Source organism: Onthophagus taurus, chromosome 7 (genome assembly GCF_036711975.1).
Source record: "Onthophagus taurus isolate NC chromosome 7, IU_Otau_3.0, whole genome shotgun sequence".
Classification (NCBI taxonomy): Eukaryota; Metazoa; Arthropoda; class Insecta; order Coleoptera; family Scarabaeidae; genus Onthophagus; species Onthophagus taurus.
The window spans coordinates 3213022-3235134 of record NC_091972.1 but is presented as its reverse complement, the minus strand read 5'-3'; the positions used below and the strand labels follow the sequence as shown (position 1 = coordinate 3235134).

At 33.2% G+C, this 22113-nt stretch overlaps 2 protein-coding genes across 4 annotated transcripts; one reads left to right on the top strand and one right to left on the bottom strand.

Annotated features, from left to right (window-relative positions):
• Window positions 1-277: 277 nt before the first annotated feature.
• LOC111422116 (vanin-like protein 2) lies at window positions 278-21916 on the top strand. 3 transcript variants are annotated; one of them, XM_071197394.1, is made up of 8 exons: window positions 278-422; window positions 3333-3560; window positions 14567-14833; window positions 15205-15350; window positions 15402-15607; window positions 15662-15885; window positions 21036-21238; window positions 21294-21916. In XM_071197394.1, exons 2-8 carry the CDS (start codon window positions 3414-3416, stop codon window positions 21727-21729), a joined length of 1629 nt encoding a protein of 542 aa, XP_071053495.1. In that variant the 5' UTR covers window positions 278-422; window positions 3333-3413; the 3' UTR covers window positions 21730-21916. The 3 variants fall into 3 exon arrangements, with proteins under 3 accessions (XP_071053495.1, XP_071053497.1, XP_071053496.1); XM_071197396.1 differs by lacking the exon at window positions 14567-14833; XM_071197395.1 differs by lacking the exon at window positions 278-422 and having other exon boundaries at window positions 3470-3666.
• LOC111422114 (vanin-like protein 1) lies at window positions 4235-6409 on the bottom strand. The gene is made up of 6 exons (XM_023055328.2): window positions 6299-6409; window positions 5981-6235; window positions 5694-5839; window positions 5199-5628; window positions 4824-5029; window positions 4235-4754 (listed from the first exon to the last, which is right to left on the bottom strand). Exons 1-6 carry the CDS (start codon window positions 6365-6367, stop codon window positions 4322-4324), a joined length of 1539 nt encoding a protein of 512 aa, XP_022911096.2. The 5' UTR covers window positions 6368-6409; the 3' UTR covers window positions 4235-4321.
• Window positions 21917-22113: the final 197 nt, after the last annotated feature.

Below are 22113 nucleotides of genomic sequence, written 5' to 3'. Positions count from 1 at the left end.
TGTGTTATTAAAGAAAATTATTGATTTTTTAAAACGAAAAGTGCCGAAAAACCTTGCAGTCGTGAGGTTGGTAATGGAAATCATTTAATGTCACTAAATTTAAATATTTTTTTAAATGATTTTAATTTAAATTTTTTACATTATATACTATTATTCTATTCATTTTTTGTTTTTAATTGTTAATTATTTATTGGGTGCAACATAATCTCGAAATTTATACGTTTCCCAGATTTATTATTTTTTTCTTAAATTGGTACTTTGAAATTGACAACTTCCATCATAAACAACACATTTGAGGTTGTGTCGATTTAATTTTCAAAATCAATAACTATTTTTTCTTGAAAATGAGTGAAAAACACGATAAATTGATTGTGGACAAGTTAAAAAACACGTTAAAAAAATCGGATTACATAACTTAAAAGGTTAGTTTTATTCAGACCTAAAAATACGATTTTAATTTACTTATGTACATTTTTAACATCCAAGTATGTACTCCGTGGGTAATAATCGCCCAACAACAATAAATATAACCCCCTTTTTCACTTCCAATTGCTTCTTATTATTGATGAATCGACAACAGGATTTGATGCTTAAAATAGACAAAGAATAAGGAAATTTTTAATAGAAACTAAAACAAATAGTAAATCAGCTATACTTTTTAAGACAAGGCAGCCTCTGCTGAGGGATAATGTAATACTTCCTTAGACAGATGGTAGCCCTTAACCCTGTCTCACCAGTTCATAAACTTTTTGTGGATAAAATCTTTAATTATCTTAATCTGAGTTGATAAGGACGGAGCGATTATCGGTTCAGGCGAACATGGCAGCCCTTTTCGCAAGCCATTCAACGTGCTTGTTACCTGAGCAAGTCGAGTGTCCTTTTGTTCATTGAAGTATTACACAGTTATGCACTGCGGCCTTCTCCAATGTCAGATGACAACCCATAACAAGTCCTGAGGTAATTGTTATTCTACTCAGGGCTAAAATAGCTTGTCTACTGTAAATGTAAATTGTGAAAGTCTTACCTACCAAGTAGATCTGACAATAACGTCAGCGGCAAATTGTATGGCGATTAACTCCGCCTATATTAGAGATTTCTGTCTTCCAACTAAACCAGTAAATCCTAATCAAGACGCTTACACTCAGGGCAAGTCCACACTAACGGCTTTTCACTCAGTGACCAGCGTTGTTGGTGGAGCGCTGGACCTAAAGGAATCCCCCCTGGGTGTTTTCATAGATACAGAGGGGTGTTTTTGATGACACAACTTTCTCTGGTATTAACGATGCCTTGTTACAACCGACTCTTTGTGGTTGGATTGAGAACACTCTTAAACATAGGATAGTTAAGCTTAGGGCTGGCGATGTCAGTCTCTAAAGAGGACTTACTCAAGGCTGTCCACAAGGGGTGTACTATCCCCACTTTTGTGGAACCTCACCCAAGTCAACTTTACTACAATTGGTTACGCAAATGATTTAACCATTCTCGTCAAAGGCAAGTACATAAACGTGCTTTGTGATAGGATGCAAGTAGCTCTCAAATTGATAGAGACTTGGTGTGACGAATAAAGACTCGCTGTGAATCCTAAGAAGACAGAGTTGACTCTTTTCACACGGATGAGAAAGTTTGGCAAGCCCAGAATGCCGTCCCTTGCTAATACTCCATTGGTGTTGCCAAAAGAAGTCAAATATTTGGGCATCACACTCGACAATAAAATGACATGGAGAGCCCACCTAGATATTAGAGTAAAAAAAGCGTACGTTGCATTCGCTCAATGCCGGAGGGCTATAGGTAAGAGTAAGCATAGGTAATCCGACGTATGCTTACATATGGTGGGCAAAGACCTTACAGTCTGCATCCATTGCTGCACTTAATAAAGTACAGAGACTTGCGTGTTTGTATGTAATTAATTAATTAAGTTTATTGCTACCAAATCAGCAATACATTCCACAAACAATTAAATTTTTAGCAATACTACAATTACATATATCACATTACAATACAATACATTTTATTTCCTATCCTACCCCTCCCCGCATCTCCCTACGCTGCCTTGTCGCCACCACCTCCCTCATCCATTCTCTTCCCTCTGCCCCCTCCCCCAGCACCTGCTTCCAGCCGATCACCTCCTCTCTTAGCTCGTCACACTCCCTCAGTAGGTGCTCCAACGACTCCCACTCCCCCCCACATAGCCTACAACCCCTCTCCTCATCTCTCATCCAATACCTATTCGCTCTCTCCTCATTGCCGCATCTGAATCTTGCCACCATCCTCTTCCCATCCTCATCCCCCTCCACCGACAGGTACTTCGGCAATCCCTCCGTTATTATTTCCTCGTACTTAGGGTTGTACCTGCTCTCCCTTATCTGCCCCCTTCTTTCTTGCCTCTGTACATCTCTATCCCTGCTCTCCAGCTCTTTCCACATCTCAATCCCCTGAGTACTGAGTACCCCACCCTTCTGAAATATTCCTCCCTCCCTCGTTGCCCGTAACCCCCTTTCCCTGCCTTAATCTCTTTCCAGCACTCCCCCAAAATTTTACATTGAGACCTCCCTTCCACCCTCTCCTCAAAACGTACCGCCCTTTTACCCGCCTCCACTCTTAACTTATCAACCTTCACCTCTTCTCTGACTATGTACTCCGGCGTCTCTTTTGCCAACCCCAAAACCCATCTCCAATACCTAGCCTGTACGCCTTCCAACAGCCCTTTCTCTTTCCACCCCCAAAGCTCCGCCCCGTACATCATAACACTTCTAATCAAGCACTCGAATATCATCTTCCTTTTTCCCATATCCCTTCCAAATAATCTCTCTCCCCACCCCCAGACCTGCCCCATCACCTTGTTCGCCTTCTTTGCCATTGCCCTCACATGCGCGCCTTTCTTGTTGTCCTCTCTAAATCTGTACCCCAAATATGTGTACTCCCTCACCTCCTCTATCTCCTTCCCTTCCCACCTCCAGTCTTCGCTCTTCCTTCTACCCCCTTTACAGAACTTCATAACCTTTGTCTTTCCTACATTCACCTCCAGAGCCTTCCCCCTAAAATAACTCTCCAAACTCCGCATCATCACCTTCATCTCCTTCGCCTCTCTCGCCACTACCACCAAATCGTCCGCGTAAGCCAGTGAATGCACCTTCCTCCTCCCTACAACCACACCTCCCATCTGCCCACCGGTCAATCTGTCTTCCATGTCTGCGGTATACAAGGCAAACAGAGCGGGACTGAGTGGACATCCCTGCCTCAAACCCCTCGTTGTCCAGAACCTATCCGTTAACTCGTCACCCACCTTTACCCTAGCTATCGTCTCTGCGTCTCAGCGTGTTTGTATGTTACAGGTGCGCTGCGGACTACCCCCACTGCAGCCATGGAAAATATGTTGAACCTAACGAATTCGACTGCGGGCAGCAGGAATTCTAATGGGTGAGAGAGATAGTAAAAATGCCATTCTCTGGAATGAAATTGTGGACTACTCACCAATTCTTGAATGTAAAACGGACTTCACACCCCTACAACACATTTTTACGAAGAAATATCTCACCCACCCAAGCTCCACAGAAGTAGAGGTAAAAAACAGCCTTAAAATCTACACTGATGGTTCAAGTAGACAGGAAGGAGCTGGAGTCGGAGTCTTCTCGTATGATCTCCGACTCCACATATCTGAACCTCTAGGTAAAAGGACGTCACCTTTTTCCAAGTAAAACTTTTCATTTGCAAAACTACCCAATGCCTGTACTATTAAGCTGTGTTGTATTTTATGTGGGACAGTGCAAGCGCATAGTAGTTTCATAACTATAGTTACTGCATTCATATACAGTGTGTTAATTAATTATCGTACCCGACGTCATCATTGCAAGTATGCAACCAATATCACAGTATTGGTATTGCAATACGCGATTTGCGTATTGGGTTGCATACTTGCAATGATGACGTCGCATGTGTCGCATGCATTGGGTTGCAAGTATGCAACCCAATACGCAAATCGCGTATTGCAATACCAATACTGTGATATTGGTTGCATACTTGCAATGATGACGTCGGGTACGATAATTAATTAGCACACTGTATTGCGAATTATATGAAATTCCTGATATACACATCTGTAAAGTATGTCTGATATAATTATCGTGTAAGCATACTTGTTGAAGTTTTCTAGATATCAGAATTTTATCTATATTTATCTAATTTAAAAAAGTGATTAGATTTATAAAGCAAATTAATTTAAATAAAAATAAGGAAATAATAATACTTGTTTATTCAAATTAATTATGAAAAGTGTTACAAAATAAGTTTTTTTTTTAAATTACAAATTAACTATTATAACTTTTTATTGAAAAAAGAACTGCGTCGCAATTAACATAAGAATTAATCCGAATCCGCTTCTAAAGTAACTTGCAGTTCCTCTACCTTCCGGACGATCGTCTAAATCGTAAACGCGTCCAACGATACCAAATGTCCATAATTTTTCGACATTATTAGCAGACATGGTAGTACCGATAACATCACCTTCGACGTTTTGACAAAACGCATATCCAGTAAGAGGATGAAGATCTTTTTTAAGAGTGGAGGGCATATACAACGTTCTATCTCCTTTTGGCAGATTTGCTTGTAATGAGATTTGCTTGATGGGACTTGAATCCGGGGGTGTTTCACCGCAACTTTGCAAATCGTTATTAGCGCAAACCAAAAGGGCGCAAGTTCTAAATCCTAAATTTTTCCCGGTTATATTAACCTGTTTTGTACCGTAAAAAGCTGCAACTCTAAAATATTAATAAAAACAAATATCAATAAAAATTCTGTTAATTTAGAAAACATTTTAAAATAATTACTTGTACACCGGGGAGTTGCTTGAAGCGTAACCATCTTGGAATTCTACGTAGAAGTCGCAACAAAATAAACTACCCTCACTACAAATTTGCACTTTGGCTATATTGTCGGTTACAACCAAATCTTTAGTGGTGTATAAATTCAAATTTTCTATGGTATTATTGAATTTGTCAATAGAAGGTGGCACTCCGCCGATTCTTGGTGTTATCTAAATAAAAATAGAGAAAATTATAGTAATTAGAGATATTTTTGGTTCGTTTCGAAAGCAATTATATAATTCTTAGAAATTCGATATTAAAAGATAAGATATACATGAAATGTCATTGCTAAATATAGCAATTACCTATAACGAGAAAAACACTTAATAAAAAAATCACCTCTATATTATTGTTACAAACAGCTTCTGGCATTTTATTTGTAAGTTTTTCTAAATTTCCCGTACTAGATTTGTAACTAATTCCTGTTGATATATCCAAAGAGGTGGTAGCAGATTTGGCGGAGAATATTCCAAAACCGCCCATTCCATCGGAGGAATTTCTATACGTAGCAGATAAAAGATTGATGCCATTCGCCTTTGCAAAACCATCTTGAATCGAAAGGCTGTGTAAGAACGGAGTTTCTGCAACCCACGCGTGAGGATAAATAATATCCGTAACGTTTGTATTCGCTAACATTGTACGAGCTGGATGTTCATATAATAAATCGCAGCTAGTCATTAAACCGAAATTAACACCAAATGCTGTAAAGGTTGCAACATTTTCTCCTTTCGTAAATTTTGGTTCCTTGCACAAGTTGATTTTACGATATCTGTGTACATGAGGAAGATTTAATTATTATTATTGCTAATAGTTCTTTTTAAATGATGAACATACCTAGCAACTACAGTTCCACTTCCATTAAAAACTACGTTCGTGTTGTAAAATATTGTTGTGTTAGAAGATGATATAGATTTTTCGATTAAATTAACCACAACGAAAACACCATGCGTTTGTGCAGTACATGACAAATCTATCAGAACCTAAACCAAATAAATAAATAAAATTAGCACAAATTACATCACAGATTTATTTTATAATCCTGAGAATTAATTAAAGATATCGGAATTTATAATCAATGTAACGATCAGTTTTGTTAAATATATATTAATACTTTAACTTACCTTTTCGTAAGAGTCTTTTGTTGAACAAGGTGAAATATTTTCAGCCGGATCCGGAACAAAAGTACTCAAAGGTTCCAAATTTTCAGGCAAATAGGGTGTAGTCAGCCCATATTCAGGAAAAACAATAATATTAGAACTCTTTAAATTACTTATTAAAGATTCGTAATCCCTGAGTCTCAACATCATATTGTCCAAATCACTAACACTTGAATCAGACGATTTCGCATATTCGATCACAGCAGCATTGTAACTTGTCTGTTTAATTAAGAGCAAATAAATAAAATATTTTAATTAACCATCCCCCTAAATGCCACATACCTGCGCTATTCCTGATTTTATTAAGAAACCAATTAAAAATAACACACCAAAATTTGTACCTGAAGCCATTTTGAAGTAAAGCTTACTAAACTCAATTAATTGAACTGATCCCAAATAGGTGTTATATACGGGAAGATAAGATAAAATGTTATCTTTTTCAAATAACAATATAATGAAAATACGTGATGAATTTATTGGTGTAGTTTCAACTATTTTTTTAACATTTAAATGTTTGTACAAAAGAAAAATACAATATGTGATTCAGAATGTTTATTGTTAAACAAATTAATATTATACTTGCTTTATGATCAAGTTTACATTCTCCATCATTGTTATTAATACTTTCAACATTTGAATCATTCCCACCATTCATTATTACCCCCATCACCTTTCTTGTAAATTGACGTACTCCAGGAAAGTAGTGAACAGCATAAATATATCCTTTAAATTTAAAATTTGTGAGCACAAAAAATTTATTAGGCAAAATTTGCCTAGTATATAACTTAGGCAAACTTAGGTGTACCAAATGAGGGTCAGGCAATGTCCGAAAAGTGTAAATTAACTTCGGACTTTGCCTAAAGTGGTTCAGGCAAACTTGAGTTTCACGTGGTTTCCTTGTCAGTGATGCTCACGACGCACTCTGCAAGTTTCAACTTGTCGATGATCAGTTTTTCCCTTACTGCGGTTGAGTGTACTTCGAGATAAAAGTTTTTCGAACTATTTCAAAATGAGAAGTGCAATAAATGCAACCAACGTCGAAACTGAATTGAGATCCAAATTTATGGAAAAATTAATGAACATGAACACGTCATCAAATTCATTTCTAATTGAAAGTAAGCAACACCAGGAAATTATTAACCCTTTGTGTCCCGACGGTACTTTAAAGTACCGGTAGTTCTAAACACTCATTTTAAACTGTAGTTACTTATTCGGCACATTTAGAGCTGTCGGTAATATCTACTATACAAGTGTATACAAGAAAGAATCTGTATAAAAAACATCGCAATTCGCACTGTAGGATTTTTAGGTACACTTTAAACTTATTCTTCCAGATGTGAGGTTAGAAGTTTAATGAAAAGTGGTGCTGTTGAATTTTGTTGTTCAAAAAGATATTTCTTTGATAAATGGTTATTAGGTGTGATTATTACAGAGAGATTATTACATTTTAAAAAGAAAACATTGAGCTTTAATTTAAAATAAGTCTCATTCCGTAATTTCAATAAACATGGCTTCAAAGAATGTTTAAATTAGCATCTTTTTTGACTCTTTTAAAAGTAAGTGTTGTTTCAACATTTTTTTTCTTAATATTTTTCCAATCCAACCCAACAATTATTACATATCATTTTAAAGAGAAAGCTTTGAGCTTTAATTTAAAAGAAGTTTCATTCCTTAATTTCAATAAATACGGCTGCCAGGAATTTTTAAATTAGCATCTTTTTTGATACTTTTAGATTATTCGAAAATGTAAGTTTTGTTTCAACATTTTTTTTCTTAATATTTTTCCAATCCAACCCAACAATTATTACATATCATTTTAAAGAGAAAGCTTTGAGCTTTAATTTAAAAGAAGTTTCATTCCTTAATTTCAATAAATACGGCTGCCAGGAATTTTTAAATTAGCATCTTTTTTGATACTTTTAGATTATTCGAAAATGTAAGTTTTGTTTCAACTTTTTTTTTCTCTATATTTTTCCAATCCAACCCAACAATTATTATACATCATTTTAAAGAGAAAGCTTTGAGCTTTAATTTAAAATAAGTTTCATTCCTTAATTTCAATAAATACGGCTTCCAGGAATTTTTAAATTAGCATCTTTTTTGACACTCATAGGTTATACGAAAATGTAAGTTTTATTTCAACTTTTTTTTTCTCTATATTTTTCCAATCCAACCCAACAATTATTATACATCATTTTAAAGAGAAAGCTTTGAGCTTTAATTTAAAAGAAGTTTCATTCCTTAATTTTAATAAATACGGCTTCCAGGAATTTTTAAATTAGCATCTTTTTTGACACTCATAGGTTATACGAAAATGTAAGTTTTATTTCAACTTTTTTTTTCTCTATATTTTTCCAATCCAACCCAACAATTATTACACATCATTTTAAAGAGAAAGCTTTGAGCTTTAATTTAAAAGAAGTTTCATTCCTTAATTTTAATAAATACGGCTTCCAGGAATTTTTAAATTAGCATCTTTTTTGACACTCATAGGTTATACGAAAATGTAAGTTTTATTTCAACTTTTTTTTTCTCTATATTTTTCCAATCCAACCCAACAATTATTACACATCATTTTAAAGAGAAAGCTTTGAGCTTTAATTTAAAAGAAGTTTCATTCCTTAATTTTAATAAATACGGCTTCCAGGAATTTTTAAATTAGCATCTTTTTTGACACTCATAGGTTATACGAAAATGTAAGTTTTATTTCAACTTTTTTTTTCTCTATATTTTTCCAATCCAACCCAACAATTATTATACATCATTTTAAAGAGAAAGCTTTGAGCTTTAATTTAAAATAAGTTTCATTCCTTAATTTTAAAAAATACGGCTTCCAGGAATTTTTAAATTAGCATCTTTTTTGACACTCATAGGTTATACGAAAATGTAAGTTTTATTTCAACTTTTTTTTTCTCTATATTTTTCCAATCCAACCCAACAATTATTATACATCATTTTAAAGAGAAAGCTTTGAGCTTTAATTTAAAAGAAGTTTCATTCCTTAATTTTAATAAATACGGCTTCCAGGAATTTTTAAATTAGCATCTTTTTTGACACTCATAGGTTATACGAAAATGTAGGTTTTATTTCAACTTTATTTTTCTCTATATTTTTCCAATCCAACCCAACAATTATTATACATCATTTTAAAGAGAAAGCTTTGATCTTTAATTTAAAATAAGTTTCATTCCTTAATTTCAATAAATACGGCTTCCAGGAATTTTTAAATTAGCATCTTTTTTCACACTCATAGGTTATACGAAAATGTAAGTTTTATTTCAACTTTTTTTTTCTCTATATTTTTCCAATCCAACCCAACAATTATTATACATCATTTTAAAGAGAAAGCTTTGAGCTTTAATTTAGAATAAGTCTCATTCCTTAATTTCAATAAATACGCCTTCCAGGAATTTTTAAATTAGCATCTTTTTTGACACTTTTAGGTTATACGAAAATGTAAGTTTTGTTTCAACATGTTTTTTGTCAATATTTTTCTAATCCAACCCAACAATTATTATACATCATTTTAAAAAGAAAGCTTTGAGCTTTAATTTAGAATAAGTGTCATTCCTTAATTTCAATAAATACGGCTTCCAGGAATTTTTAAATTAGCATCTTTTTTGACACTTTTAGGTTATACTAAAATGTTAGAAAAAGAGTATTGAGTTAACTCAATACTCTTTTTCTCAATATTTTTCTAATTCAACCCATCAATTATTATACATCGATTTAAACAGAAAGCTTTAAGCTTCAATTTAAAATAAATTTTATTTCTTAATTTCAATAAAGACGGTTTCCAGGAATTTTTGAATTAGCATCTTTTTTGACACTTAGATTATGCGAAAATAGGGGGATTGCATATTTTGCTAAATTTGTATTCCAAAGGCCTTTACTGAGTGTATTTTGATAGCGTTTTAATTCTGTCACAAAGTTTCAAAATATTTGACTTCTTAGGACTCAAAGGGTTAAAGAAGTAGGAGCTGCAAAGAAAGCAAGTAAGACTATGATCTACGTTACAATATCATCGCCTTAAACGTTAGGATGTGCTACGTTTAGGTGATAAAAAAAGTTAATACTGCCGGTTTCTGATCGATAGATATGCAGACTTGTCGTGATGGTGATTTCCGATATATTTTTAACTACCAGGCTCATCTAACTAAGTTTATAATTTTACGTCCATTGAAGACGAAGACAGCAGAGGAAGTGGCTCACACATTATTGGATGTTTTTTGTATTTTGGGAACTCCTAGCGTGTTGCAGTCGGACATCGGACGAGAGTTTGCTAATCGGGTAGTTAAGGAGTTAAGAGAAGTGTGGCCCGAGCTACCAATAGTCCATGGCAAATCCAGACACTCGCAAAGTTAAGGGAGTGTGGAGAGATCTAACCGGGACGTAAAAGATACGTTATTACAAGACAATAAGACTAAACATTGGAGCGAAGGTCTTCTTTTTTGTCAGCTTCAGAAAAACAATGTGTACCATAGCGGAATACGACAAACACCTTTTGAAGCGATGTTCGGTAAACAATAATTTCAGTTCAGTACAAAAAAAAATGACGTTATTTACATTTTCATTAAAGGAAGAAACGCTCATATCGAAATACAGTCATTGCCTAATTCTATCAAAACAATTCTTAGAACTGAAGAAGATCTTGAAGAGGTACTCTGCAACTACTGTGAAGCAGGAGAATTCCACTCGTGGTCCTAATGCAGAAAGTCTTGGAGGATCAACTCAGTTTCCTGATGCAGAAAATACTAAAGGAACAACCCCTCCCCTTGGTGTTGATATGGCAAAAGTGGAACCTGTTTGTTGCATATGTGAAAAAAAAACTTCAGAAGTCCACAAGTGTTATAGCTGTGCGCAGGATGTTCATGTCATCTGTGTCCAGAGTACAAGTAATACCAACGAGAGTTACGGAGCATCAGTTTTATGTCTTCGGTGTGCAAAAAGAAAAACGATGATTTAAAATCAAGAGAAAGCTGTGGAAGGATTGAAAGAGCAGGCAGAGAAAATGAAGTTTACACCTAATAAAAAATTTCCCCCGATTGAGGTTGGAACATCAATTACTGTGCCTGTTCCAAGTCTTGGCAGGAGCAAAGGAGATGTGCAAAACTTAATTGGCGTGGTTTTGGAGACAACAAATGATGGACTTTATAAATTTGGAACCAAGAAAGAAATTATTGCCTCGCCGTATTCTAGAAATCAAATTCAAACGTGTAAAGACACACTTTTGAAAATTCAAGACTGAATTCTCTCTGCGTCAGATTAATAATAATAATAATTCATTTATTGACTTGATAACAAAAACCTAATTCAAACATATAATAACATATCAAAATAAAAATACTATTAATTAAATCAAGTCAACTCGGACGATTGTCAGAGGAGGTTTAGATAAACAACTCTGATTTTCACAATCGCCCGAAAATACTATAAATAAGAAAAGAATAAAAGAAAACAAGAAAACAGATAAATCGAGAAAACACGCAAAACGTGACAAAACACAAAAGAACAAAAACAAAATTGTTTTTTCAAGCAACATCAAAAAACAAACTGATTGTTTAGAGCGCAAAGCTTCCGGCAGAGAATTCCAAAAATCAGCAATTCTGTAAGAAAAAGACCTTTTAAACAGTTGGGTGCTATGAGGCAGGATAGACAGGCAGTTCTTTCTGCGGACGTTTATATTATGAACGTCCGTTCTAAATATGATTTTATTGTGCAAGTAAGCCGGAGTTTCGAACATAATAATTTTGAAAAATAATACTCCCTCATGAAAAATTCTCCTTGCTTTCATACTCAGCCACCGTACCTCGGGCAACTTGTAAGAGATCCTTTGATTTCGACGTATACCGAATATCAAACGGAGACACGCCCCCTGGACTCGTTGGACTCGTGCCGCAGCATCTGCACGCAGATGAGGTCCATAAACAGCGTTGCAGTGATTAAACCGAGAAAGTATCAACGTGTCAGTGAGCAAGGCTCTACTTTGCGTGCTTAAAATGTGACGGTTGGCGTATAAAGACTTTAGCGTGGCATACGAACATCTAATTAAGTGATTGATATGTGTATTAAAACGCATATCCGAATCCAGCCATACCCCCAGGAGTTTTACAGTATCAACTACGCGCAATTCATCGCCGCCCACACGAATACTCAATGATGCTCTGGTAGGACCAAGGTCTTTACTTCTACCGAATATAATAGCTGATGATTTCGTACCATTAATCAATAGACCGTGCATAATCATCCGCATAAGTTTGTAATTTACAGTAACGGACGTGTAACGAGAAGGCACTAGTATATAGGACAAATAGGATAGGACCGCAAATACTACCCTGCGGCACACCTGTAGGAGTGTAAAATTCACGAGAAGTAGAATCACGAACGCGCACCCTCATACTTCTGCCCTCCAAATAATGTCGAAAGAAATCAACGGATTCACGGCTAAAACCCATAAACCTAAGAACAGCAAGTAACATTTGATGATTGATAGTGTCAAATGCCTTAGAATAGTCAAGTGTCACCAGGGCCGTAACAAGGCCAAAATCAGAGGAGCGCACAATGTCATCCGTAAGGTTTAAAAGAGAAGTAGCGCACGAAAAACCCGGACGAAAACCCGATTGGGAATCAGGCAGAAGATTATATTGAGTTAGGTGTGTTCGCAGCTAACGATCCACAATTTTTCATCAACAACCTTGGAAAGGCCGGGTAGAAGACAAATGAGCCTTAAATCGCTATAATTGGAAGGATTTGGTTTTTTGGGTATTGCAACTGCAATAGACTGTTTCCAGATGGTAGGGTATACATTTTCTGTTAAACAGAAATTTACGATATGTAAAATATATCTAGATATAAAAGGAAAACACATCTTAACAAATTTTAGTGCTTAGCCATCGATTCCAACGGCATTGGAAGAGATACTAATCAACGTGGAGTATAGATCGTTCTCCGTTATAGCCCAGAAGGAGAATTCAGTTTGAAAAGCAGTAGCCTTGTTGTTATTGTAGTATTGATACACATCACAGTCGATATCAGTTTGAGGAACAGCGCCGCCGAAGTGACTCGCAATCTCATTTGCATTGGCCAACGACTCCGGGATAATACCCTTACCTTTAGTAATATTTACGTTTTCCCTAATGCGACGCCAATACTCGGAGGAAGTGTTTGGGGAGAGCTGCGAGTCAAAGTAGGCCCTTTTTTCCCTTCTGATAGCGGCTGTAACATAGTTTCTCAAGCTTTTATAATAATCCTTATGAGAATCCAGCTTGGTATGCTTGAATCTCTTATACGAGTTATCACGAAGTTTAATCATTTCTCTAATAGTGGTCGTCAACCAAGGAGGCCGAGGGCTAGATACTCTCACCACTCTACTAGGAATGTGTACATAAAACACTGAGAGCAGCAGCTCATTGAAAATTCTCAATTTATCGTTAACATCCTGCGTATAAATAATATCCATCCACGGCAGCATCCCCAGGTCCTTCTCAAGAGCAACCCGATCTGCAGAGCCATAATCTCAGACAGTTTTAAAGAGTAGAGGGGGCTTGAAGTGCTCATGCAAAATGGTGCAGAAAGTGAAAAAGTGACCCGAGAATTTAAAAAATTCCCGAACACCGCACTCCCGCACCGCAATACTTTCCGTCACCAAAATAAGCTTTAATTAGTAGCCAAAATTATGATTAGTAGCCAAAATTCTGCCTTTGAGGGCCAAGGGTTTTTGAAGTGAAAGATAAGAAATGTCAAACAAATTTATGCAAGTGTGAGAGGGCTAAAGTACTTTGCAACACGAATTGTCACCATTCAGACTCGTGTTCAAACAAGTAACGGTTTACACAAGCTGCGGCATTACCAACAGTTACAGAAGTAAGTGCCGCAAGAAGCCCTAATAATCAATAAAGCGCCAATCTGTTAATTACGAAGATATGGAAAGAAGAAAGACACTTCTATAATTAACCAAAACGATATTTTATTCAAAGTTGGAAACGAATTTTGGTTATAATATGAACTAATTAAATCATCAATAAAAAAAAAAGTCTCCTGCGATAATTTATTTTGGCATTGAAATTTATGGGTACATGAAAAGAATGATTAATAGTTGCAATAATTTAATAAAATTCTCTACTATTCTAGATCTGCATAAAAAACGTTAATTTTTGCGATTTTATATTTAAAAATATACATATATGTTTTAAATTTATTCATCTTTTGTAATCATCTGAGAAAAACCCTGTATAAATGTTTATCGTGCTGATTAAAACGGTGTCCTAAATTTCCCAAATCCCTAAGGATTTACTTAAATCTGGCCGATAAAAATTGCTAAAGATCTGTAAAAAGGAATAAAAATCCCAGTAGTTCAGTTTTGGCATTAGCATCAAGATGTTCTTCCAAAGTTTTCATTGTGTACTCTTACTTTTATTGATGGGATGTTTCTCCAAAGCCCAGGTAATACATCTATATGAATCATTCTTGCATCGTTTAAAATTTAACATTCAATTAAAATCTTTTCTAATATTAACTTAATAATTCTTGTGTTATTCACATTATTAAAAGGAATCTTATGTGGCTGTGGTGATGGAATATGGATTAAAAAACGACCCGGGTTTATCCGATTTCGAAAATGTTTTAACTAATACAAGAGAATGCGTATTCCAAATTGGACAAGCTAAAAACGAATCAAATGCCAACATCATAGTTTTTCCAGAATACGTTTTAACGACTCCAAATTTACCCAACAATTTGGAAAATATTAGCACCTATGTTCCGACTCCAGCTGAAGATGCCTCACCATGTATGCGAGTAAGGAGTCCATATGCAGATGTAAGTTTATACAATAAAATCCAAATTAAAAATAAATCGCTCCTAAAATTATATAAAATAAACTTATTATTAACTTTATATTAAATGTGAGTAATCGATATTATAGGAATTTTTGTATTTACACTTAATACAATTCGTATATCTGTGAGTAATGTTTACGTAAGATAAAGTGAATACTTAAAATCCTATTGAATGTGTGAGGTACAAATCCGGGCTAAGGTTTTGCTTATCACAAGTAAACGCGTGAATGTTACGCAATAAACGAACATTTATAAAACGAATTTATTGAAAAAATAATTTAATCTGATAAAAACTGAAATTTTCTCCTAAAATTAATTAAAAATAATATTACAATTTTTTTTTTATTATAGTTTCTTGTTCTTATATCTTGTGCTGCATTTCAACATCAAGTTTACGTCGTCATAAATGTTATCGAAAAAGCCAATTCATCAACCAACTCTATAATTTATTATAATACTAATGTAGTTTTTGATACAAGAGGTGCTGTAATAGCAAGGTATTGGTTTATAAGAAATCAATCAAAATAATTATATTACTTGAATTTTAGATATCGTAAAATTAATTTGGTTAACGAAGACATGTTCACGCCAGGCGAAGAAGTTACGGTATTTACAAGCTTCGGTGTTACATTCGGTCTTTTATCAACAGCCGATATTCTGCACAAAAACCCGTTGGAAACGTTAATGAATGACCTTAGAGTCACCGACCTTATCTACCCAAATTCTTGGCATTCTGAAACGCCATTCTTTAAAGGTGAACAAACATTTTCGGTTGATTTGTTATTTAAAAAAAAAAAAATTCTTTTAGGTCTTTCGTTACAAGACGGCGTTGCTAAAAAATATGGAGTTAATCTCTTAGCATCGGGATATAGTGATCCAAGAGACGGCATGGGCGGTTCTGGTATTTTTCTATCTGATGCTTCAATCGGAATCATTGATTTATCATTAATAACTACGCAAACCAGATTAGCATCAAGAGTTAATATTATACCAACGAGAACGCCAGCTAGCGTTTGTGAACACAATGTTAATGTAAATAAGATGATTTATATAGAGAGTGGGACAAAAGTCTAATTTTCTCGTAAATGTGTCAAATCATTACCTCACTAACTGCATTGCTTCCAAAGTTTTGTTCATAACGTTCATATCGTTTATGCTTCCTGTCAGAAGAAGATGAATGGTTTCTTTGAAAAGTATTTTCATTGATTTTCTTGGCAATGGACGTATACTTATCAAAAACGGGTCAGAGCTTAAAATAATCTGTCTATAACATCTCTATTTCATGCTACTTGGGAAAATTTTCTTGTGAATTGCCTATCACTAATTCATTATGGTCGTTCACTAGTGATAGAACGGATAGTGATTTTGCGAAAAGCTGTATACCGGATATTCGGCATCCCCTTCGGCCGGATATCCGATTATTTGGCATTTTTGAAGTGATACCCGATATTTTGTAGTAATTATTATTTGTTTCCATTAATCGTAAATTAAAATAAAGAAATTGCACTTTTTTGTAATGGATATTTATTAAATTTTGATCTACCGAAATTTTGATTAACTTGAAGATGACTTAATAAATATCCATTACAAAAAAGTGCAATTGCTTTTTTTTAATACCCTACATTGCCACATTATTACGATATTTGAATAAAAATGAAATTAATAAGAAAGCTGATAAGATATGTCAACTTATTTGGATCCAAGATACAAAATGAACTTTTTTGATGCTGATATAACTAACGAAGCAACTCTAAAACGAGGATACTTTAATTAATAATTGGCGATTTTTGCAGGATTCTTCAAGAAATTAATTTTATAGCGAATTTTGAAAATTATCGATGAAAATTGCAACAACGAAAATTTTATTAAAACTTCAAATATTGTTGTCTCAAAAACTAAAAGTTATTTCTAAAAACGTGTTGGTTCATTGGAAAGAGGACACTCTTGTTAACACTTTGGGAAATTTTCATACTCATATTCCAAGAAATGAATTTTATATGAATTTTTAAAACTTAATCGGCGAAAATTGCAAAATTCGAAAAAATTGTTGATCATTTCAAAAATATATTTCTCATGAACTGAAAGTGATTTTTCAAAACGGCTTTTTGCATTAAAAAGAGAATACTTTCATTAGTAATTGGTGATATTTCCACAAGGATCCTTCAAGAAATTAATTTTATAGCGAATTTTGCAAGTTATCGATGCAAATTGCAACATCGAAAATTTTATCAAAACTTCAAATATTGTTTTCTCAAAAACTAAAAGTTATTTTACAAAATGGGTTGCTTCATTGGAAAGAGGACACTTTTGTTAACACTTTGGAAAATTTTCATACTTATATTCCAAGAACTGGATTTTATACGAATTTTTAAAATTGAATCGGCGAAAATTTCAAAATTGGAAAAAATTTTCGATCATTTCAAAAATTTATTTCTCAAGAACTAAAAGCGATTTTTCAAAACGGCTTGTTGCATTAAAAAGAGAATACTTTCATTAGTAATTGGTGATATTTCCACAAGGATCCTTCAAGAAATTAATTTTATAGCGAATTTTGAAAACTATCGATGAAAATTGCAACATCGAAAATTTTATCAAAACTTCAAATATTGTTTTCTCAAAAACTAAAGGTTATTTCTCAAAATGTGTTGGTTCATTCGAAAGAGGACCCTCTTATTACCACTTTGGGAAATTTTCATACTTATATTCCAAGAAATGGATTTTATACCAATTTTTAAAACTTAATCGGCGAAAATTGCAAAATTCTAAAAAATCGTCGATCATTTTAAAAATTTTTCTCGTGAACTGAAAGTGATTTTTCAAAACGGCTTTTTGCATTAAAAAGAGAATACTGTAATTGATAATCGGTGATATTTCCACAAGGATCCCTCAAGAAATTAATTTTATAGCGAATTTTGAAAATTATCGATGAAAATTGCAACATCGAAAATTTTATCAAAACTTCAAATATTGTTTTCTCAAAAACTAAAAGTTATTTTACAAAATGGATTGGTTCATTGGAAAGAGGACACTTTTGTTAACCCTTTGGAAAATTTTCATACTCGTATTCCAAGATCTGGATTTTATACGAATTTTGAAAATTGAATCGGCGAAAATTTCAAAATAGGAAAAAATTGTCGATCATTTCAAAAATTTATTTCTCAAGAACGGAAAGTGATTTTTCAAAACGGCTTTTTACATTAAAAAGAGAATACTTTCATTAGTAATTGGTGATATTTCCACAAGGATCCTTCAAGAAATTAATTTTATAGCGAATTTTGAAAACTATCGATGAAAATTGCAACATCGAAAATTTTATCAAAACTTCAAATATTGTTTTCTCAAAAACTAAAGGTTATTTCTCAAAATGTGTTGGTTCATTCGAAAGAGGACCCTCTCTTATTACCACTTTGGGAAATTTTCATACTTATATTCCAAGAAATGGATTTTATACGAATTTTTAAAAACTTAATCGGCGAAAATTGCAAAATTCGAAAAAATCGTCGATCATTTCAAAAATTTTTCTGGTGAACTGAAAGTGATTTTTCAAAACGGCTTTTTGCATTAAAAAGAGAATACTTTCATTAGTAATTGGTGATATTTCCACAAGGATCCTTCAAGAAATTAATTTTATAGCGAATTTTGAAAACTATCGATGAAAATTGCAACATCGAAAATTTTATCAAAACTTCAAATATTGTTTTCTCAAAAACTAAACGTTATTTTTCAAAATGGGTTGGTTCATTGGAAAGAGGACACTTTTGTTAACACTTTGGAAAATTTTCATACTTATATTCCAAGAACTGGATTTTATACGAATTTTTAAAATTGAATCGGCGAAAATTTCAAAGTTGGAAAAAATTTTCGATCATTTCAAAAATTTATTTCTCAAGAACTAAAAGCGATTTTTCAAAACGGCTTGTTGCATTAAAAAGAGAATACTTTCATTAGTAATTGGTGATATTTCCACAAGGATCCTTCAAGAAATTAATTTTATAGCGAATTTTGCAAGTTATCGATGAAAATTGCAACATCGAAAATTTTATCAAAACTTCAAATATTGTTTTCTCAAAAACTAAAAGTTATTTTTCAAAACGGGTTGATTTATTGGAAAGAGGACACTTTTGTTAACACTTTGGAAATTTTTCATACTTATATTCCAAGAACTGGATTTTATACGAATTTTTAAAATTGAATCGGTGAAAATTTCAAAATTGGAAAAATTTTTCGATCATTTCAAAAATTTATTTCTCAAGAACTAAAAGCGATTTTTCAAAACGGCTTGCTGCATTAAAAAGAGAATACTTTCATTAGTAATTGGTGATATTTCCACAAGGATCCTTCAAGAAATTAATTTTATAGCGAATTTTGCAAGTTATCGATGCAAATTGCAACATCGAAAATTTTATCAAAACTTCAAATATTGTTTTCTCAAAAACTAAAGGTTATTTCTCAAAATGTGTTGGTTCATTCGAAAGAGGACCCTCTTATTACCACTTTAGGAAATTTTCATACTTATATTCCAAGAAATGGATTTTATACGAATTTTTAAAACTTAATCGGCGAAAATTTCAAAATAGGAAAAAATTGTCGATCATTTCAAAAATTTATTTCTCATGAACTAAAAGCGATTTTTCAAAACGGCTTTTTGCATTAAAAAGAGAATACTTTCATTAGTAATTGGTGATATTTCCACAAGGATCCCTCAAGAAATTAATTTTATAGCGAATTTTGAAAACTATCGATGAAAATTGCAACATCGAAAATTTTATCACAACTTCAAAAATTGTTTTCTCAAAACGTGTTAATTCATTGGAAAGAGGACACTCTTATTAACACTTTGGGAGAATTTCATACTTATATTCAAAGAAATGGATTTTATACGAATTTTTAAAACTTAATCGGCGAAAATTGCAAAATTCGAAAAAATCGTCAATCATTTCAAAAATTTTTCTCGTGAACTAAAGGTGATTTTTCAAAACGGCTTTTTGCATTAAAAAGAGAATACTTTCATTAGTAATTGGTGATATTTCCACACGGATCCCTCAAGAAATTAATTTTATAGCGAATTTTGGAAATTATCGATGACAATTGCAACATCGAAAATTTTATCAAAACTTCAAATATTGTTTTCTCTAAAACTACAAGTTATTTTTCAAAACAGGTGGATTCATTGGAAAGAGGACACTCTTATTACCACTTTGGGAAATTTTCATACTTATATTCCAAGAAATGGATTTTATACGAATTTTTAAAACTTAATCGGCGAATATTGCAAAATTCGAAAAAATCGTCGATCATTTCAAAAATTTTTCTCGTGAACTGAAAGTGATTTTTCAAAACGGCTTTTTGCATTAAAAAGAGAATACTTTCATTAGTAATTGGTGATATTTCCACAAGGATCCTTCAAGAAATTAATTTTATAGCGAATTTTGCTAGTTATCGATGAAAACTGCAACATCGAAAATTTTATCAAAACTTCAAATATTGTTTTCTCAAAAACTAAAAGTTATTTTTCAAAACGGGTTGGTTTATTGGAAAGAGGACACTTTTGTTAACACTTTGGGAAATTTTCATACTCATATTCCAAGAACTGGATTTTATACGAATTTTTAAAACTTAATTGGCGAAAATTGAAAAAAATTGTCGATCATTTCAAAAATTTATTTCTCAAGAACTGAAAGTGATTTTTCAAAACGGCTTTTTGCATTATAAACAGGATACTTTAATTAATAATCGAAAGTGATAACAGCGACAGTTCTGTTAGTAATGAATGTGTTGTTGAATTACAAGCGAAGAGAAGAAAACTAGACGAAACTGCAACAATAGATTTTCTATATCGTGTTGGGATTGTTACAATGAGGTTAAACACTAAGGATAAACCTGATATAAATAAAGTTGTATTTATTGAAAAAAGTCCTATTGGGGTTGAACTTGATTATTATCTGCAGTGTCCAACACCTAACTAACACCCACTAATTTCTGAGAATGGTGGAGTATTAAGTAATAGGTTTTTAATATCCGGATAATTGCCGGATATCCGTTCCACCCTTATCATTCACTATAAGATAATTTGCTATAAGATAAACTTTAGATCCCAAATTTTATGCTCTACTCATTTAGGGGAAAATTAGACGTTTCCAGACCTTTGTTCACTCTCTATATATTTTGCGTTTTAATAATAGGTAATCCCAAGAATCGGTGGACAACCTCCCACCGTAGATAATTTTGGATTAAATTTCGAAAACATGGAACTTTACACTTTCGTCGATTTGGAACTTGGAGTAAATGTGACCACCGGTGAAGTTTGTAGCGAAGGAAGTGATTTTTGTTGCGAATACGACATCGCCTTTAATTCTCCTTTAACAAATACCAGCACAGTTTACAAGTTTGTTATAAATTTTTTACCAAGAATAAAAAGCCAATTTAATTTTAATTTTTAGAGTTGCCGCTTTTTATGGTATTCGATCGATGAGCAATCCACTTTCAACGTTAGGAGTAAGAAGTTGCGCTTTGGTGGCTTGCCAAAATGATAATTCATCATCGTGTAGTATGAGACCATCGGCTTTTAACGTAGAGTTCTCAAGGGTTACCATAAAAACTCACGTTCCAACGAACCAAGATACTTTTTACATACCATCGACTCTTAGCAGCTCTTTACGTCCTTTAACTTTGTACACTTATTGCGAGGGAGATATAGAAGATGGGCAAGTTGAAATTGCAATGACCATAGAGAGAGCTAATGATATCATGGCTTTTGGAATATTTGGGCGAGTTTATAATTTGGATGGTGGGGAAGTTGGAAGAGGTTTTGGATCGTTTATTAAAGCATTAACAATGTTGATTTTTTCATCAATCGTCGCTGCGTATTTAATGTAATTTTTTATTGAATATTTATCATTATCATTTTTGTCATTTAAATCAATAAAAATTTTGTATGCTTAGTAATGTAGATAAACATTTAATTTAGAAAATAGGCGCCAAATGCAAATATAATCAATTAGTAAGTTTTAGATTAAATTTTTTTGTATTACTAAAGTTAAATAAACTTGAAAAATTTTAAATATTTAATACCAATTTTCTGTTATTTGACCTTCATATACATTAATTATTTAAAACAACCTTGGTTTATTGATTAGATACATCGTAGGATAAAAAATAAAAATCTTCACTTCAAGAATATTTACTTTAATTTTTTTTTTTGATATTTAAGTTCCAAAGCGATGGCTTTCACTACAACGTTTCTCGTCTACCGCTTTTGTA

Coding starts and splice junctions, on each gene's coding strand:
- LOC111422116 (XM_071197394.1), top strand. CDS start 3,414: ATGGGTGAGAGAGATAGTAAAAATGCCATTCTCTGGAATGAAATTGTG. Junction 3,561..14,566: donor CAAGCTCCACAGAAGTAGAG/GTAAAAAACAGC, acceptor CATTATTAAAAG/GAATCTTATGTGGCTGTGGT. Junction 14,834..15,204: donor TAAGGAGTCCATATGCAGAT/GTAAGTTTATAC, acceptor TTTTTATTATAG/TTTCTTGTTCTTATATCTTG.
- LOC111422114 (XM_023055328.2), bottom strand. CDS start 6,367: ATGGCTTCAGGTACAAATTTTGGTGTGTTATTTTTAATTGGTTTCTTA. Junction 5,030..5,198: donor TTTGTAACAATAATATAGAG/GTGATTTTTTTA, acceptor ATTTTTATTTAG/ATAACACCAAGAATCGGCGG. Junction 4,755..4,823: donor AGCAACTCCCCGGTGTACAA/GTAATTATTTTA, acceptor TTAATATTTTAG/AGTTGCAGCTTTTTACGGTA.